This window comes from Dunckerocampus dactyliophorus, chromosome 4 (genome assembly GCF_027744805.1).
Source record: "Dunckerocampus dactyliophorus isolate RoL2022-P2 chromosome 4, RoL_Ddac_1.1, whole genome shotgun sequence".
NCBI lineage: Eukaryota > Metazoa > Chordata > Actinopteri > Syngnathiformes > Syngnathidae > Dunckerocampus > Dunckerocampus dactyliophorus.
Window position 1 is genome coordinate 36,602,627 of NC_072822.1, and position 18,980 is coordinate 36,621,606.

Below are 18,980 nucleotides of genomic sequence, written 5' to 3' on the forward strand. Positions count from 1 at the left end.
TACTGTTTGCTTTCAAAAATGGAACAATGTAGAAGATAATGACAAACAATATAGAACATATTTAAGCAAATCTGATCAATCAGTCAGGGACCCTTTAATAACTATGACTGATCATCCTTCTTGTTTCTTTATTTGCCATCCACCTTCCTCCTTCTTGCCATCATCCATCACAATCGTCTTTCCTGGCCTGCGGGTACCATCTCCATTCATGCCATCATTCATCCATCCATCATCCATCCATCCCTTTTCCCACTTTTTAAAGCAATGGTTTCCCAAACTTTCTTTTTCACCAAACTTTTTTTTCAGCTCTGTATCCAAATTAGAAATGTGATTTCTCTTCTAGGACCCAAACTCATGTCATGTCTTACAGGGGTGCCCAGACCTTGTCCATTATTTTTATGAACTGAAAAACATTTGATGTTGTTCCCTTTACCTGTTCCCTTGTATATGCAGCCTTTCCTTTCTCCAGGAAAAGTTTTATACTTTGTTGTAAAAGCCTGATCATCTCCTGGTGAGTTTGGGTATACAGTTGGTTCAATTGTCGCTGCCTCGCTAAATGAATGAATAACTGAGCTCTGTTTCCTGGTAGACTATGGTCTATTATTAGTCAAAACATTGAAATACAAGTGTTATGTAGTATTATGGTCACGAGGTGGCAGTACCGCCACAAAGCATCGAAACAGTAGCTTGCATTACATTACCTTAATCCTGGATGAAGCCAGCCATGGCATGTCCCACAGGATAGAGTGAAAAGAGGTTCTCCTCCTATCCCGTGTGGATAGGATGTTTTTGGCTTTTTAGGTTTAGAAAAAATACATTTGAGGCTAACTAGTTTGCGCACTAGCTTGCAATGTGATGCAAACAATGAATAATGTTGTTTTAAAATTTGGTCAACCGTCCATCCCCAGTATAGATATGCTGTATATATTTTTACATGACTGTTAAGGACATTAGTGGCGCCCTCTAGGCTGTGCAAATGCAATACAGGTGTACTCTAAGTCACAGGCTGACAAACACAAACTCAGCGGGTAGGCGAGAAGCCTTGCATCGCCTTAGGTTTCTTCCCTGTGTTTGATCAGGAAATCTGGAATTTTGATTTAAGAAAATGTGACAGATCATACCGAAAATACATTCAGTATACTGTTCCATATTTATTTGATGTATTATTTCTTTCTGTATTTTTCGTCCCCTGACCACAGGCTGCAGTTTGGACACCCCTGATGTATTGGCATTAGACTGGCACATGTATGTAAGTAGAAATATATGCAAAGCGCAAGACGTCATGACATCATCATTGCATCATTAGCATGAGTTTGAACAAGTTTGGGGAAGGCTGCTTTATCAGATGCAATTTTTCAGAAGAAGAAGAAAGAGAAGCTGCTTTGTGAACTTTTCACGTCACTGTACCTGACGTTGGCGAGCGGTCCGGTGCTCTCAAAGTTGACCTTCGCTTCGGGCTCGTCGCTGGAGGACTTCCTGGTGTCCGAGTAGGAGGACACGCTGTTGAAACGAATCTTGTAACTCCTGGGAAACACACAGATGAGTCGTGGGATGCGAGGCGGAGAGGTGGGAAAGCGACAGACAAAAAAACCCAACCCACTTTCTGTCTTCAGTGTTTGACGTCGGGTGCCGCATCTCCATTAAGGCCGCTCCGAATTTCTACAACAAAGCGGGGACGGAGATTTCAGGCAGCTGAACGAAGAGGACGCCGCCTCCAACCAAGCAATAATGACATGAGGATCTCTACCTCTCCATTTTCAGGCGGGTCGCCGTTGCCGAACGTGCTGCTCACCACCAACACCAGCGTCTCGTGCTCCAGGTCCACCATGTCGTACTCGTCCATGGACATCACCTGTCAGTGCCGACACACAAGAGGAGCCTTGTCTCACACTTCCGCCACGACGCTTGATGAATTTTTTCATATAATTATTACTTTTTCCTCATAGAGGTACATTTTTTTCTCATAACTTTGTGGTACTTTCTCATAAAACTATTGCTATTACTTTCTCATAGCCGTACACCCTTTTTTATGCTGACAATTTTAACTTTTCTCATAATATTACGACTTTTTTGTAGTGAAATTAAAAGTTATTCTTTTTCCTCATATCACGACTGTCATCTTGTGAAATTGCACTAGCTGCTTGCATTTTTTTTTCAGAATATTGCAACTTTTTTATCGTAAAATTTCAGTATTTTCTCTTAAATATATTACTTTTTTCTTAGAGGTACTGGCGGTACTTTCTCACAAAATTATTACTGTGCGCTTTTGGTCTCATAACTTGGTGGTATTTTCTCATATCTTTATTGCTCTTTCTGGGAGCTGTACGCCCTCTTTATTTAAGCTGAAAATTCCAACTTTTCTCATCACATTACGAATTTATTTTTGTACGATTAGTTCGAGTTCTTCTCCTAAAATTAGAACTTTTTCCTTATATTACCATCATCTTGGAAAATTGCACTAATTTCTTTTCTTTTTCTATTTTTTTTCATAATATTACGTCTTTTTTCTTGCAGTATTTTCTCATAAGTGTACGTTTTTTTCTCTTTGAGGTGCACATTTTTTCCCCACAAAATTGTGGTATTTTCCTCATAAAATGACTGCTCTCTCTCATAGGAGTACACAGTTTCTTTCCTCATAAAATCACGGTATTTTCTTATAAAATTATTACTTTTTTCTGGTACAGGTACCCTTCTATTTTTGCTAAAAATTCAACCTTTCTTTTCATTATTCCTTACAGTGTGGCCAACATGCTAACCAACAGGCCACCGTGCCACTGAGTCCCCTCACTGTACCCCAAAACAAACCTGACCGCAATCTTAAAACCCGGGTACGCACTGAACCGCATCTTCGTTGGTACAGTTCACACGAGCAAAGGCATGAAGAGGAAGCCTTAGCAGGGAGCCGCCGCGGGGCGTTTGCATCTGCCTGCCGTGCACACCCACACGCCCACTCCCGCTGCCACGCACATCCACACAGCCGACGCGTGCATGATTGTCTTCCTGTATGATTGATCACACGGGCAAAATAAGACATGACCCGCAGGGGAAAAGCACACAATGTGTGATTGAGCGATGCTTGCTTTTTTTTTGTCATTTATATATTTTTGTTCTGCACAGATTTACACAGCCGGCAGTACTTCGGCGTCTTAAACAAGCTCGGCTGCTTAAATCTCGCAGCTGACCCGCGGCACTTTGCCTGCCGCATGACAGGAGACGAGGATGTGAGAAAAGGCGTACACTTTGTTGTTGGTCTCGGCTCGCCGTTTGTCCGCCCCGGCGAGGAGGGAAGGAGGGAGGGCACGCGGTAAAGAGCTCTTTTGAAACACTCCTCATGAGATGATGCAAGGCCGAGGCAAGCGTACCTTTGCGTCGAAGGCGTGCTTGAAGATTTCACACAGGGTTTTGGCGTAATCGTGAGACTTGCCCGTCTCGGTGGCGAACAGGATGGTGGCCTTGACTCTCTTTGCCATGGCCTGACCCATCAGCTTGGCCGAGAACTTCACCGCCCTGCAAACACACAAACATACACTGGCAATGAGCAACTGGGTACCATCAGAATTCCTTTCCGCCCAGCTCGTTTTCCGCCTGCACTGAAATGTTGTGAAAAAAGTGAGTTTTGATGAAAGTGACAAACGAGACGGGAAGCGCCGAACCCTGAAAAAGCAGATGTTCTTTCGTCCTAACGTTTACCTACTCATGCGTCTCGTGCAAGTTCACCTGGTCCATAGAAAAGCAAAAAAACAATTGTTGGTTTCCAAAAAAATGTTGCTTCAACATCATCGACATCAGCTGATTCTGTAAAAAACACGTGACCCTAAAGCCTGCGTGCGAGCTGTGTTACGTGAGGGTTGCCAGCCGGGTTGAACCGACATGGGACGCACAGCGAGAAAAACCTCAAGTCTGTAAAACCTCAACGCCTTCAGTTTGACAGCTTGAAACAGGCTTTTCTTGCATCTTTGTTTACACGTTTTGGCTAGCTGTCACTGGCAGCGGCTAGCTAGCTCGCTAGTTGGGACGCCAAATGTGACTTTTTAACACAGTGACATTTGTTTTTTTCAAACAAGCAATGTGGTTAGTTGGGAGCTCCTTTTTGGCCCACGGGGAAGTGACTATCACGCTCAGGGGGTACGTGCTAACTTCTTAAAGTATCAATGAACAATGTTGCTCAAAATATCTCTTTTAACTTCAGCAGGACACGTTTCTATATGTCAATGTAAAAAACCATCAACGTGGGTGTCCAAAGTGCAGCCTGGAAGTCATTTAGTAAATAATTGAACAAGGACTTTATATGAGAAAAAAATAACGTTATTTTAGTGGCATAATTAATTCATTCAATCGTTTTTATGGCTTAAAATTGCTCTGAAGTGAAACCCATCAGCGGGGCGTTGCACAAAAACCTAAAAGACATATAAATACAATGTTACGTTCTTGTTACGTACGCTGTTACATCTTTGGTTTTGGTTACTGAATGAGTTAAAGAAAGACATCATTAAAAAAAAGGAATATTATGAGAAAAAGTTGCCATTTTTGGAAAATTAGGTTGTGGAAAAAGTAATGTTACCAGAATAAAGACAAAATGTTGTGGGAATAAATGAAATATTCTAACAAGAAAATCTTAATATTATGAGGAAAAGTCATGTCATTTTAGACTCAAGATTCAAGAGTTTTATTGTCATATGCACAGTAAAACTGGTGGTTCTGCTATGCAATGAAATTCTTGTTCTGTTTATTCTCCCAAAAAAAGAAAGAAAACACAAGAAAATGAATAAGAACATAAGAAACATAAATACCAATAAATTAAGCAACAACAACAGAAGAGACATTAATACAAATAAATAAATAAAGTGCTATGAGTGTGTGCGTGTGTTGCGTGCGGCGTGTGCGAGTGCTTCGTTGAGAAGCCTGATGGCCTGTGGGTAAAAGCTGTTTGCCAGCCTTGTGGTCCTGGACTTCAAACTCCTGTAGCGTCTGCCTGACGGTAGGAGTGTGAATAATGAGTGTTGTGGATGTGTGCTGTCCTTGATGAGGTTGTGTGTTCTTCGTAGGACTCTAGTTTTATAAATGTCTTGCAGTGAGGGGAGGGCTGCCCCAACAATGTTCTGTGAGGTCTTGATCACCCGCTGGAGTGCCTTCCTATCACGTGTTGTACAGTTACCGTACCAAACAGTGATGGAGGCGGTAAGGACACTTTCCATAGTGCATCTGTAGAAGCAACTCAGGATTGTGGTGGACATGCCAAATTTCCTCAGTCTTCGCAGGAAGTACAGTCTCCTTTGGGACTTCTTCCACGCAATCGTAGGTGAAGAGCGTGTAGAGGAGCGGACTCAGCACACACCCCTGTGGGGTCCCAGTGCTCACAATTCTTGAGCTGGACTTGAAATGTTAAAGAAGAAATATGTTTATTTTAACAAGTCGTCATATTATGAGAAACAAAACAAAATAAAGTTGTCATTTTTGGAAAACTAAGTTGGGGAACAAGTTATAATATTATGAGAATAAAGTCAATAAATATGATGGGATAAAAGTCGTAATTATGACAAGAAAATTTACAAGAAGAAAGTTGAAATTGTTGAATTGAATTGTTGAATTGAAACAAAAAACAACAACAGAAATGGAAAAACGAGCCGTAATTTTACATTCACAAAATCCAAAAACTTAAGAGAAAAAATTTGTATTGTGATGAGAAAGGAAGCCTCATTGTTACCAGAATAAACGTGTCATATTGTGATGAAAAATAATGTCAGAAGAAATATATTCTTGTTTTAAAGTCGTAATATGAAAAAAAAAGATTTTAGAAGGTTTTTAGGTTGGGAACGTAAATCCAGTCCAAATATTATGTGCATAAAATCATCATTATTAATGTGTACATTTTCCGGCAATGCAAATACTATTGAAATAACACACAGGTCAATATTTGTTTTATTTCTGGGACAAAGTGAAATATTATAGTATATGATGGACTGCATTTAAACATTAGATGACAGACTGCTCCGTTTTGTCTGAAAATGCTGAATTTGCAATTTTATTTTTTATTATTCTTGAAAATTTGTTACATAACAACTTAAATTGCTTTTTTTTGTGTGGCTCTACAATGGTCATATTTAATGTTCTTATGCAGGCTGCTTTTATGTAGTATTGAAAAAACAAAAATGCCGGGGGTTGGGGTGTTGGGCTGGACGGCTTCTCTTACCATGCATATGTTAGCAGGACGCTAAAAAGATGAGAAAAATGGATGTTCGGTCCAGTGGGTAGCCGACGAGGCGGACAGATGACAATTGTGATTACTGAGCTTGTCATCCTGCAGGCAATTAATCCGAGAACGCATGTACACACAAGCGCCCCCCCTCCCCCTTCCCAACAAAGGTGTGATTACCCCCCTGAGGTGCTGATTGAATATACTTTACAGTCGAGTACACACATCTTCACAAAAGTGATTGTTCCCCGCCTCGGATGATCGCGTGCTATGCGGCCCTCATTTTGTGTAAAGCAGGACAAATGTTCACCATCGGCGCACACTCACTTGGCAAGCTTCTTGAATCCGATGGCTCTTTTCTTGGTGGGCGTCCCATTGACTCCTTTCCACACGTGAGTGTTCCAGGGATCCGCCTACAGCAGACGGGAAGGGAGACTAGTTGGCTTTTTTTCCAAGCAGGAAATGAGAAATCAGAGGAGACGACTCACCTGGTACTCAAAGGACGGCGTGAGGCGGTAGTTCAGCATCTCCTGGTGAAAGACGGGTGTGATGCTTCCCGACATGGGGGGCACGATCCACACCCAGTCACCGGGACAGCCCCCTCGCACCCGGTACTCGTTCTCCATGTGCTTCATGAAGGACTCAGTGGCCGAGTGATGGTCCACGATGGTCACTTTGCACATCTGAAAGCAGGGCGGCGCCGCTTTAGGTAGTTCACATTTAAAGGGTCCCTGACATGATTCATCAATTTTGCTTAAATACAGAATGTTATATATTGTTTGTCATCATTGTTCCATTTTTTAAAGTGAATGGTAAATTTGCAAAAATTACATTTATAGTTGATGGCGCCACGCATGACGAGCTAGCTCTCACAGTTCAGTCTCATTTCCGGAGGTGACGTCATCGGGGTGACGCCTCTCAGTTAAAGCAGAGTAAACAAACGTGTGGTAGATGGTGGACTTGGTTCAGTATATGGGTCATCCAAATAGTAGTCATGCCAAACCGTCGTGTTGCTGCTGGATGTTCACGGTTTCCCAGGGATACTGTAAGTTTGTTTTCTTTTCCAAAAGAGGAAGGTTTCAGACAGTGCTTCTCAAATATCAGGGTAGGCCCCCCTGAGGGGTTGCGGTGAACTGTCAGGGAGGAGCGCGAGGCAGGGAGGGCTTTCAATATTCGTGCAGACCTGCCGACAAGTATGAATTTGTCATACTCGAGCATGCAATTTGACTCTTGAATACGCTTGTCTGCTTCACTGCTTTCCATTTTGTTGCATTTCATTGGTTTCAGTTTTGAGTTCAGTCTGTACAGTACAGATAAATGCATATTATCAGTTTCGTAATAGTATGTTGAACCGAGGAGTGGCCCAAAAACATCTCTGTCCCCCAGTGGAGGCATTACTGAACATAATGAAAAACCACTGGTTTAAGACAACAACAGACAAAGCAAGTGCAGAGAACAAGAGACAGGTGGACGCCCGCCTGGAGTTCTGTCCTATGCAGTGATCATTTCACTGACGACTGCTATGAAGGAACACCTTTACAAGAAGCATTTAGTTTGAAAGTAAGCTATACACGCATTTTGAAAAAGGATGCTATTCCGCCTCTACACAGGGAAAAAAAGACCAACGACATCAAAGTTGGCACAGAACAGAGTAAGTCATGTCTTGTTTACAACATGTCTTCTAAACATGATTCCATGATAGCGACAAGGCTGCAAACACATGTTATATAAACATCTTTTCACAGCCATACATGAATGAGGTAGTTGAAATGTTTAACGATTATTTTGTAAATATTGGACCAAAACTGGAAGAAGAAATTCCAAAACAAGACACAATGGATGAATGGAATGATATTTTTGATAGGAATTTCAATTCCATGTTTCTCACTGTTGTAACTAAAAAGGAGATCACTGACATTGTCAAACATTTTAAGGCAAAAACATCAACTGATTGTTATGGAATCAAAATGGAAACAATTAAAAGGGTCATCAATGAGATTGTACTGTAGAACTGTAGAAAGCTGCAATTCGACAACATAAAAATATTAAAGGGATCCACACCACAAATGTTCATCATAAGATAAGCCTTTATGCTGATGATGTATTACTCTTCCTCGATAATTCACATTCTTCACTTCACCAATCTATCTCACTCATTAACAATTATAGCACCTTCTCAGATTACTCCATTAACTGGTCTAAATCCACAGTACTGCCCATTAATTTTGGTTTCCAGAGCACCCCCTCTATACCACTGTGTTCAGGGAACATTAAGTATTTGGGTATTAACATTTCCTCCAACCTGTCAGACCTGATCTGTTTGAATTATACTCCACTATTGAAGTCAATAGAGGATGATCTTGCACGTTGGAGAACCTTGCCCATCTCACTTACAGGCAGAGTATCCACCGTGAAAATGATGATTTTACCAAAGGTTAATTATCTGTTTTTCATGATCCCCACCAAACATCTATAATTTGGTTCAAGTCATTAGATTCATATATAAATAAATTTATTTGGAAAAATAAGCCAGCACGAATAAGTTTCAAAACGTTACAAAAATCTAAAGAATATGGGGGCTTAGAACTCCCAAACTTCTCCAACTACTTCCTTGCAAACAGGTTACAGTATATCTTAAAATGGATCAAACCTAACCCATTGGATTATTTATGGCTAGACATCGAACAATCACTGAACCACGAAATCCCAATTTGTAACCTGCCCTTCATTAGCCAAATCCTCCAGAAAAATAATTGTTTTAAAAGTATAAATATAAGCACCACGCTGACAGCTTGGTGGGAATTTCTAAAAATAACTAAATTCTCGCTCACTCCTTGCCAATACACTCCCGTCTGGAATAATCCTGATATCTGGCTTAAAAAGAAACCATTACATTTTCCGACGTGGCATGAAAAAGGAATAAGTTGTATGAAAAATATAATTATAGGAAACAACTTTATCTCATTTAACGACCTCGTTACACAGTATGGAATAAATCGTAACAAATTTCTTGAATACATACAAATTAAATCCATAATTAAGCAAGTTTCAGGACTATATCATGGGAAAGCAATAACACTATTGACCAATTTTTAAGAATATATGCCCCTAAAACATAATCTAAATTATATATTGTACTTTAACAATGCAATCTCCAAATGGAACTCAGATTTATCTAAAGCTGTGACCCTGAATTCTGGAAGCAAATATGTCTCAATGCTTCCCGGTTAATCAATAATCCCAACCTACAGCTGATTCAGTTTAAAATCCTTCATAGAGTACACTACACAGGACATAGAATGTTTAGAATGGGCTTAACTGACTCTAACATCTGTACACACTGCTCAGACCATAGAATAGATGACTACTTACACTCCATGTGGACCTGTGCTCCCATTAAAAATGTTTGGCACGGAGTGTGTGAGTACCTATCTTTGGCACTTGGGTTCTCCATTCCAACCTCCCCTTTACTATGCCTGCTGGGCGATCTCTCCACAATTGATGTAGAAACAAACCAAACACAGCTTCTCATCACTGCATTTAGCATCGCCAAGAAAACCATTCTCATCAATTGGAAATCAAGGAAGAAAGTGAACATAGCTCTTTACAAAAATCTTTTGTTAGATCATATAGCTATGGAGAGAATGTCTGCTGAATCTAAGGAACAAATGTCAGAATTTCAGTCTATATGGGCACCAATAATTAATTCCCTGACCTGACTCTCAGGGGCTGAGGGCGTCTGTCTCTGCCCCTGAGAGTCTTGCTCATCTGGCTTGGGGTGTCGTCCTGGTCGCTGGGTGGCCCTGGTACCTCCAGGGCGGGCGGGGCGGGCTTGGTGTCCTGGGTCTTCTTTGCTGGGCTGCCTGCCTCGGGGGGCTGGTGGGTGGGGGTGGGGATGGGTCGGGTGATGGGGCAGGGGCGGGGTGGCTGTCCAGGGGGCCACGTTGGTCGACCTCTGGGGTGGTGGGAGGGCGGGGTGCTGCATCCTGCGGGTGCTGGGCGCCTACTGCCGCTAAGGGGGGGCCCGTGTGTGGCTGGTGGCGCTGGCTCTCCCTCGGCCTCCTTTGCCTCTGGGGGTGGGGTGGGGTCTGCCCTGGGCCCTCCTGCTCGGCTGCCGCGTGGGGTCGTCCGGTGTGGGGTGTGGGGGCCGGCTTCTCCCCGTGGTGGGGTGCTCGAGCCCAGCTGCTCCTGCGGAGCCATCTCCCCTGGGTGGGAGGGTGGGTTGGGGTGCTTTTTATTTTTAATTAATTATTTAATATTTAATTTAATTATTATTTTTAATTATTACTTTTTTTATTTTATGCACGGATGTGCAGTTTGGGCTTGGGGTGGGGGGGCATGGTGCAGGGGTGGGGTGATCCCTTGCTTTCTTCCTTCAGGGACGGGGCTGTTGTGGTGTGGTGGGTGGGGGGTGTGGTGGCCGAGGGCGGGTGGGCGTGTGGGTGCGGGTGCGGGCAGCGTGGTGTTCTCCTGCGTGGCGCTGGCTGGGATCGACGGGGGGATGCTTGCCTTGGGGTGGGGCGGTCGGGGGTGGCTTTGGTGGTGGGGCTGGCGGGGGGCTGGCGGGCGGTCCCTGCTACTTGCTGGTGTCTGGCTAGTCTCTGCTTCCTGGCTGGCGGTTGTCTCCCTGCCTCCGGGGTTTCTCCCTTGGCGTGTTGGTGGATGGGCGGGGGGTGGGGTGGTGGCCGGTCTGCAGCGTTGCGGAGGCGTTTGCTTGGGCGACGGGCGGGGGGGTCGCTCCTCTCGTGGGCCCTGTCATGCGGTGCTTGCTTCTCTGTCCCTCCTTGGCGCCTCTGGCTTGCGTGCTTCGTGGGTGTGGCCGTGCTCTGCTCTATGTGGGGTCCAGTTCTCTTGTGGTTGCCGTAGGGTTGCTCCCTTGCCGGCCGTGGTGGTATGCGGAGGCCGCGTGGGTGCGGTTCCCGCTGTTCTGGTGGCGGTCGGGTCTGCCTTGGGGCGTGTGGCTGGTCCGTGGTGTTTGTAGGTTTGGGGGTGGCGCTGTGGACGCTACCTGCGGTGGGGCTCCGGTGTTGGGGGGCGCTGGGGGTATCGCCTCTGGGGGGTTGGGTGGGCCGGACTCGGCATCCTGGCGGGCCGGGTAGGGCCTGTGGTGTGTCCTGCGGCCTGTGGTTCGACCGAGCCTGGGCTGTGGTGGGTGGCCAGTCGGTCATGTGTCCCTGGTCCCCCCCCTGCTCGGTTTGGGAGGCGTTGGGGTGTGGGCATGTGGGGCCCCCGTCCTTCCTCTTCCACTGCACCACCTCACATACATATAGGACTTTGGGGGGTGGCCTACGGTCGGGCGTGGTTGGGGGGAGAGTTGCCTTGCAGGGGCTCCTTTGCCCCTGCCATGCCACTGACCTGTTGCCCCCCAATTTTTATCGCACAGTAGACACTTAGGGTTTGGGGGGGCTGGTCAGGTGAGGGGCCCACCAAGCGGCAGCTGTCCCCCAATTTTAATTGCATCATCCACATACACCCATATCATATACATGCACAAAGATACACCCCTCAGGGACACAGAGACCAGCTCTTCATAGCTGTCCTCTTTTATCTTATTTTATTTATTTATTTTTTTTTAATTGCATAATAGACGCAATCACACCTTATCACGTTTGCCTCGGGGCCGGGCCTGCTGGGGGGGTCGTGCTCTCCTGGGTGCTTGGGCGTTTGTCGCCGCTGCTCTTTGTGCTCTGTTGGGCCCCGGTCTGTGGGAGGCGGGGGGGCCGGCGCTTCCGGCGTGGGCGGGCTTCTCTCTGGGCCTGCCGGTGTGTGGCCCCCGGTACTGGGTGTGATCTCTCGCTGGTCTCAGGGGTTGGCTGTCCTCCGGCCCGCCGGCGCCCTGTCTTTGGCTGGGATTGTTGTATTGTATTGTATTGTATTGTATGTACTTTATTTATCCCACAGCGGGGAAATTTACTTGTTACAGCAGCAAGCAAGCAAGACAAGTAAAGAGAACAGTAAAGTAAAGTAAAGTAAAGCATCGTGACTACAGCATGGTTCAGGTGGTGCAGGTGTTGTAGAGACTGACAGCGGTCGGTATGAAGGACCTGCGGAACCTCTCCTTCTTACACCGTGGGTGTAACAGTCTGCTGCTGAAGGAGCTGCTAAGGGAACCCACAGTGTCATGTAGCGGGTGAGAGGTGTTGTCCATGATGGATGTCAGCTTAGCCAACATCCTTCTCTCCCCCACTTCCTCCACGGAGTCCAGAGGACCGTCCAGGACAGAGCTCGCTCTCCTGATCAGCCTATTGATCCTGCTCCTGTCCCTGTCCGTGCTGCCCCCTCTCCAGCAGCCCACAGCATAGAAGATGGCTGAGGCCACCACAGAGTCATAAAAGGTCCGTAAAAGAGTCCTGCACACACCAAAGGACCTCAGTCTCTTCAGCAGGTGGAGGCGACTCTGGCCCTTCTTGTAGAGAGCGTCGGTGTTGACGGACCAGTCTAGTTTGTTGTTGAGGTGAACACCCAGGAATTTGTAGCTGTCTACCAACTCTATGTCCGCTCCCTGGATGTTCACCGGTGTGAAGTGAGATGTTTTCCTCTGGAAGTTAATGATCATCTCCTTTGTCTTGCTGGTGTTGAGTTGCAGCTGGTTAAGCTCACTCCAGCTGACAAAGTCCCTGATGACCGTCCTGTATTCCAGATCATTCCCCTCTGAAACACAACCAACAATGGCTGTGTCATCAGGAGAACTTCTGGATGTGACACTGTGTGGAGTTGTGTGTGAAGTCCGAGGTGTAGAGGGTGAAGAGGAAAGGGGAGAGCACCGTACCCTGAGGGGCACCTGTGCTGCAGAGTACCATGTCAGACACACAGTGACGGAGCCTCACATACTGTGGTCTGTTGGTGAGGTAGTCTATAACCCATGTAGTCAGGTGTTGGTCTACTCCCACACTCTCCATCTTCACTCTGAGTAGTGCCGGCTGGATGGTGTTGAAGGCACTGGAGAAGTCAAAAAACAACCCTCACAGCGCTCCCGCTGTCCTCCAGGTATAGCAGTGATCTGTGCAGCAGGTAGATCACTGCGTCGTCCACTCCGATCCGAGGCCGGTAAGCAAACTGCAGGTGGTCCAGCTGAGTGCCCACCAGGGGTCGCAGGTCCTGCAGGATAATCCTCTCCATGGTCTTCATCAGGTGAGAGGTCAAGGCAACAGGCCTGAAGTGGTTAGGCTCCTTGGGACGCGGTGTCTTTGGGATCGGGACCACACAGGAGGTCTTCCACAGGGCCGGGACTTTCTCCAGGCTCAGGCTGAGGTTGAACAAGTGCCTGAGAACTCCACAGAGCTGGTCAGCACAGTCCTTGAGGATTCTAGGGCTGATGCCGTCCGGTCCCGGGGCCTTCCTTGCCTTGATCTTCCTCAGCTGACTTCTCACCTGATCATCAGTTATGGAGAGGGGAGTAGAGGATGGCTGGGATGGGGATGTGGGGGTGAAGAGTGAATTACCTCTCTGCAGCCCCTTGCTGGTCTTCCCGGGAGGGTGGGCTCTCTGGGCTGGCTCTTGGGGCGCTGATCTTTGTGCTGCCTGCCCCTGTGGGCCTGGTGGCCTTCTGGCGGCGGGGGCTCGGTCTGGCTATTTGGGGCAGGGCTCTCTGGGAGGTGGAGGGCGGGCCCTTTCCTTTCATACATTCTCAGTGACAATTACACGCCCACACATTCTTGCACCTTTATATATATGAAGACTTCCCCACATACAGAGATACCTGTACATATGCACACTCGCAGTACATACGTACTTCCCCACATTACTCACTGAGTTAACCAGGGTGTCATGTTGTTGGTTTTATTACAGCGACGGTGATATCAGCAGTATGATTATAGGTTTTTTTACAACGATGTGCATTACAGTAATTATCATTCTGTTCACGATCATAGATAATCATTTCATTACTACTATTATGTGTGACTGTTTCAATGCAGTATTATCATTGTGATCACTATCAGAGTTCATCATTTCATTACTACTATTATGTGTGACTGTTTCAATGCAGTATTATCATTGTGACCACGATCATAGTTCATCATTTCATTACTACTATTATGTGTGACTGTTTCAATGCAGTATTGTCATTGTGATCACTATCATAGTTCATCATTTCATTACTACTATTATGTGTGACTGTTTCAATGCAGTATTGTCATTGTGTTCACTATCATAGTTCATCATTTCATTACTACTATTATGTGTGACTGTTTCAATGCAGTATTATCATTGTGATCACTATCATAGTTCATCATTTCATTACTACAATTATGTGTGACTGTTTCAATGCAGTATTGTCATTGTGTTTTCTATCATAGTTCATCATTTCATTACTACTATTATGTGTGACTGTTTCAATGCAGTATTGTCATTGTGATCACTATAACAGTTCATCATTTCATTACTACTATTATGTGTGACTGTTTCAATGCAGTATTGTCATTGTGATCACTATCATAGTTCATCATTTCATGACTACTATTATGTGTGACTGTTTCAATGCAGTATTGTCATTGTGATCACTATCATAGTTCATCATTTCATTACTACTATTATGTGTGACTGTTTCAATGCAGTATTGTCATTGTGATCACTATCATAGTTCATCATTTCATGACTACTATTATGTGTGACTGTTTCAATGCAGTATTGTCATTGTGATCACTATCCTAGTTCATCATTTCATTACTACTATTATGTGTGACTGTTTCAATGCAGTATTGTCATTGTGTTTTCTATCATAGTTCATCATTTCATTACTACTATTATGTGTGACTGTTTCAATGCAGTATTGTCATTGTGTTTTCTATCATGGTTCATCATTTCATTACTACTATTATGTGTGACTGTTTCAATGCAGTATTGTCATTGTGATCACTATCATAGTTCATAATTTCATTACTACTATTATGTGTGACTGTTTCAATGCAGTATTGTCATTGTGATCACTATCATGGTTCATCATTTCATTACTACTATTATGTGTGACTGTTTCAATGCAGTATTGTCATTGTGATCACTATCATAGTTCATCATTTCATTACTACTATTATGTGTGACTGTTTCAATGCAGTATTGTCATTGTGATCACTATCATAGTTCATCATTTCATTACTACTATTATGTGTGACTGTTTCAATGCAGCATTGTCATTGTGGTTGTTGATATTGTTTTGTCCTTTGTCCTTATGTCCTTGTTCGTCTTTATAGTTGTCACAGACATTTATTTGCTGATGTAGTTCTGTATGTTTCTGTTGTTCTGTTCTTGTTGTCACAATTGTTGTTGCTGCTGTTGTCCTTGTCTCTTGTCTCTTTTTTTTGTCCCCCTCTTATCCCCAATGGAAATAAACATCAATTTAGAAATTATCGACCAGTTTCCTTGTTACCTCAATTTTCTAAAATTATAGAGACGCTATTTAATAACAGGTTGGACAAATTTATTAATAAGTATGACTTACTAGCAGGTAGTCTATATGGAGGAAAATGAAACTTAAAACATTTCTACGCCAGAACAACGCTGAAAAGCCACAGCATTTCTGTATGTGGAATTAAATTATGGAACGGATTAAGGGAAGGAACTCAAACAAAGTACAGAGGTGAGCAAATTCAAAAAACACAAAAAACAAAAAAATTATACAAAATATGAGATGGACATATGAGACATGTTGTGTCTCCTTTTTCTTTCCCTCAGCACTAGTTGGTATTTGTTCCGCTCTATGTTGGAGGGTCCTAATAACCCCTAGTTTATGTTGTAGTGGATGGTTTGATTCAAAAAGCAGGTATTGGTCAGTGTGTGTGGCCTTTCTAAAGACCTCTGGAAGTAGCTGCTGCTGAGGTGGGGACAGATGTGAAAAGTGAAGTCACATCATAAGACACCAAAGTTTCCTCTGGCTCCAACCTGAGGTCTTTGATGCTCGCCACAAACCCTTTTGTGTTCTCTATATGATGATCAGTGTTGCCTACCAATGGGGATAAGACTGTTTTTACATATTTTGCTACATTGTACGTGGTAGAGTCAATGCTACTTAGACTGCAAGGTAATTATAGGAGAGGACAGACAGCTACTTACAGAGGTCTTTAGAAAGGCCACACACACTGACCAATACCTGCTTTTTGAATCAAACCATCCACTACAACATAAACTAAGGGTTATTAGGACCCTCCAACATAGAGCGGAACAAATACCAACTAGTGCTGAGGGAAAGAAAAAGGAGACACAACATGTCCAGAGAGCGCTCTCAACCTGTGGGTACCCACGGTGGGCTTTTAACAAATGTCAAAAGAAGAGAGTAGGGAAAGAAACCCAAAAGCCCACAGAAGCAAAAAGGAGAGGAGTGGTAGTCCCTTATGTAGCGGGGGTCTCCGAAAAACTCCAGAGGATCTTATGGCAACACAAAATTCCTACCTATTTCAAACCAGTAAATACCCTGAGACAAAAATGAGTGCATCCTAAAGACAAGGCTCCAAACCAAAAACAGAGCAATGTGGTCTATTCCATCCACTGTAAAGATGAGGAATGCAAAGAGCACTACATTGGGGAAACTAAGCAAATGCTCCAAAAAAGGCTTTATCAACATCGCAGGGACAATTCTAGTGGTCCTCAATCAGCAGTACATCTACACCTTAAAGCAACCAATCACTCCTTTCAGGACAGCGAGGTAAAGATTTTGGCCAAAGAAAACTGATGGTTTGAAAGAGGAGTAAAGGAAGCTATTTTTGTCAAACAACAGAACCCATCATTGAATCGGAATGGTGGTTTGAGGTTTAATTTGGACCCTGTGTTCAGCAGGTTACTGAGACCAAAACCCACAGCTCTTAGTCTTGCAAATGAGGTGGAGCCAGGGCCGAGCCAGAACAATAGATGCTAACGAGCCAGTATCAGAGTCGTTCATACCCAATTCAGGGAGCGACACTTCCCTTTTATCGGAGGTGCTAATAGCAGGAGAGGATTATACCACTACTCTGCCCAGGCTTAGTGTAAGGAACCAATAGGAGGAGGGTGTTGGCACACCAATTCCGCCCACTCTTACTGTATTTAAGGCCTAAGCTACCAGCACTTATTAGTTCGCTGACGAAGCTCTTCGGATGAGGAGCGAAACCTCCGACACCTTCTTCACAGAAGTACAGATGACGTCTCAAGAAACACTGTGGAACATAATTACAAACGATACATAACATATTTCAGCAAAGTTGATGAATCATGTTTAGTTTTCCGTTCATTTGTCATTTGTAATTATGTTTGCATCATTTTTTGCATGTAAAACTAGAATTATTGTCTGCAAAGTGTGTTTTTTGTTAACATTTTTGGATGTATGGGACGGATGAATTGGATTTCCATTCTTTTCTATTGGGGAGTCCATTTTGGTTTGAGTCAGACCTTCTGGAGCAGATTAATGACATTAAACAAGGCACAACTGTAAGAGAAGTGAAGTAAACATGTAAACATGGGTCAGTGCTTCTGGCAGTGTTTAGGCCAGGCGAGGTCCACGGCTGTACAGTGGATAGCTTTTAGCATAATGAACACATTCTTGTGTCACGGTGTAAACATGTGTGTGGAAGAAGAAGACAATGAAAGAGGAGCCACCTGGAAGCTGTAGAGAACAGCGATGTTGATCTCCACCAGAGCTTGGTCTTTCCAGAGGGAGGAGGACTTCCTGGTATCTAAGGCCATCTTGTTGGCGATATCCTGCAGAAATAAACTCACAATGACGAGTTTTTCCTTTTTTTGGTCTAATTTGAACCAGTTTTTATTTCCCATCCTGGAAGTATACCACCAGAATGAAATGAAACGCCTCGCTCTCATACATGGCGGTTTCATCTAAACGGCCTTCAGTCTAGAACTGGATTTGTGGAGAGCCAGTGATACATTATCATCTCATTGAGTGAATGAATCACGCGCTGATGTTACCAGTTAAGCTTTGAGAATAAAATGCCCTCAGTCCAATTTGCAAGCTCCATTTTCAGGAGACAAACCCAGCAAAAATGTGTCCTGAGGCGCTTTCTTCATGGTTTTGCTTTTAGCTGTGGGGATCCACCTTACCTCCAGAATGTTGTAGCGGGAGCTGTCGCAGAAGTCCCTGACACCAATCTCCGTGCCCATGTACCATCCACTGAAGGGGCAGCCGGTGAACTCGAGGCCGCCAATCTCCAGCAGCATGTTGGAGACGGCGGGCAGACCGTACCACTTCAGGTCCAGGTCCTTGAACCACTCGAACCTGGGCAGAGAAAATGGCAACAGGACCTGAGCCAAATCAAGCATTAGCGCAAATAAGCCACTTCTGACTAGCTGAACACACCCCACTGGGGGACTGATCACATGGCTTTTTCACGTATTTAAGTCCTTCTTGTGTGGTGAGCCAGGGCCAACTGCCAGCTGACGAGTCGTTTGCGACACGTCCAATTGGGTCGGAAGAACATCATGTGAGGGGTCTGCGTGTGATGCTATCACGACGTTTACTGTAGTGTAGCCTCACATGCAGTGTCCCTGACGTGATTCATCAACTTTGCTTACGTAAATACAGTATGTTGTATATTGTTTGTAATTGTTTTTTAAAGTGAACTGTCAATTTGAAAAAATGACATTTATAGTTGATGGCGCCACCCATGACAAGCTCGCTCTCGCTGTTTAGTCTCACTTCCGGAAGTGATGTCATCGAGGTGACACCTCTCAGCTAAAGCAGGGTAAACAAACGCTTTTGTAGGTAGACGGTTCACTTGGTTCGGTATATTTTTCATCAAAATAGCAGTCGTGCCAAAAGGTCGTGTTGCTGCTGGATGTTCACAGATTCCCAGGGCTACTGTAAGTTTGT

At 44.4% G+C, this 18,980-nt stretch overlaps 1 protein-coding gene across 3 annotated transcripts in view; it reads right to left on the bottom strand.

The window, feature by feature from the left end:
- Positions 1–18,980, bottom strand: part of nos1 (nitric oxide synthase 1 (neuronal)) — an 82,271-nt gene that overhangs the window by 21,627 nt on the left and 41,664 nt on the right. For all 3 annotated transcript variants that reach the window (XR_008570053.1, XR_008570054.1, XM_054773361.1), the window contains exons 10-17: positions 18,212–18,386; positions 17,756–17,857; positions 6,682–6,876; positions 6,521–6,606; positions 3,363–3,507; positions 1,748–1,852; positions 1,601–1,659; positions 1,408–1,524 (exon numbers count right to left, since the gene is read on the bottom strand). Coding sequence is in view for 1 of the 3 variants with exons in the window: in XM_054773361.1 (XP_054629336.1) it covers positions 1,408–1,524; positions 1,601–1,659; positions 1,748–1,852; positions 3,363–3,507; positions 6,521–6,606; positions 6,682–6,876; positions 17,756–17,857; positions 18,212–18,386 (984 nt within the window). In the remaining 2 variants the exon portion in view is untranslated. The remainder of the gene's footprint in view (positions 1–1,407; positions 1,525–1,600; positions 1,660–1,747; positions 1,853–3,362; positions 3,508–6,520; positions 6,607–6,681; positions 6,877–17,755; positions 17,858–18,211; positions 18,387–18,980) is intronic.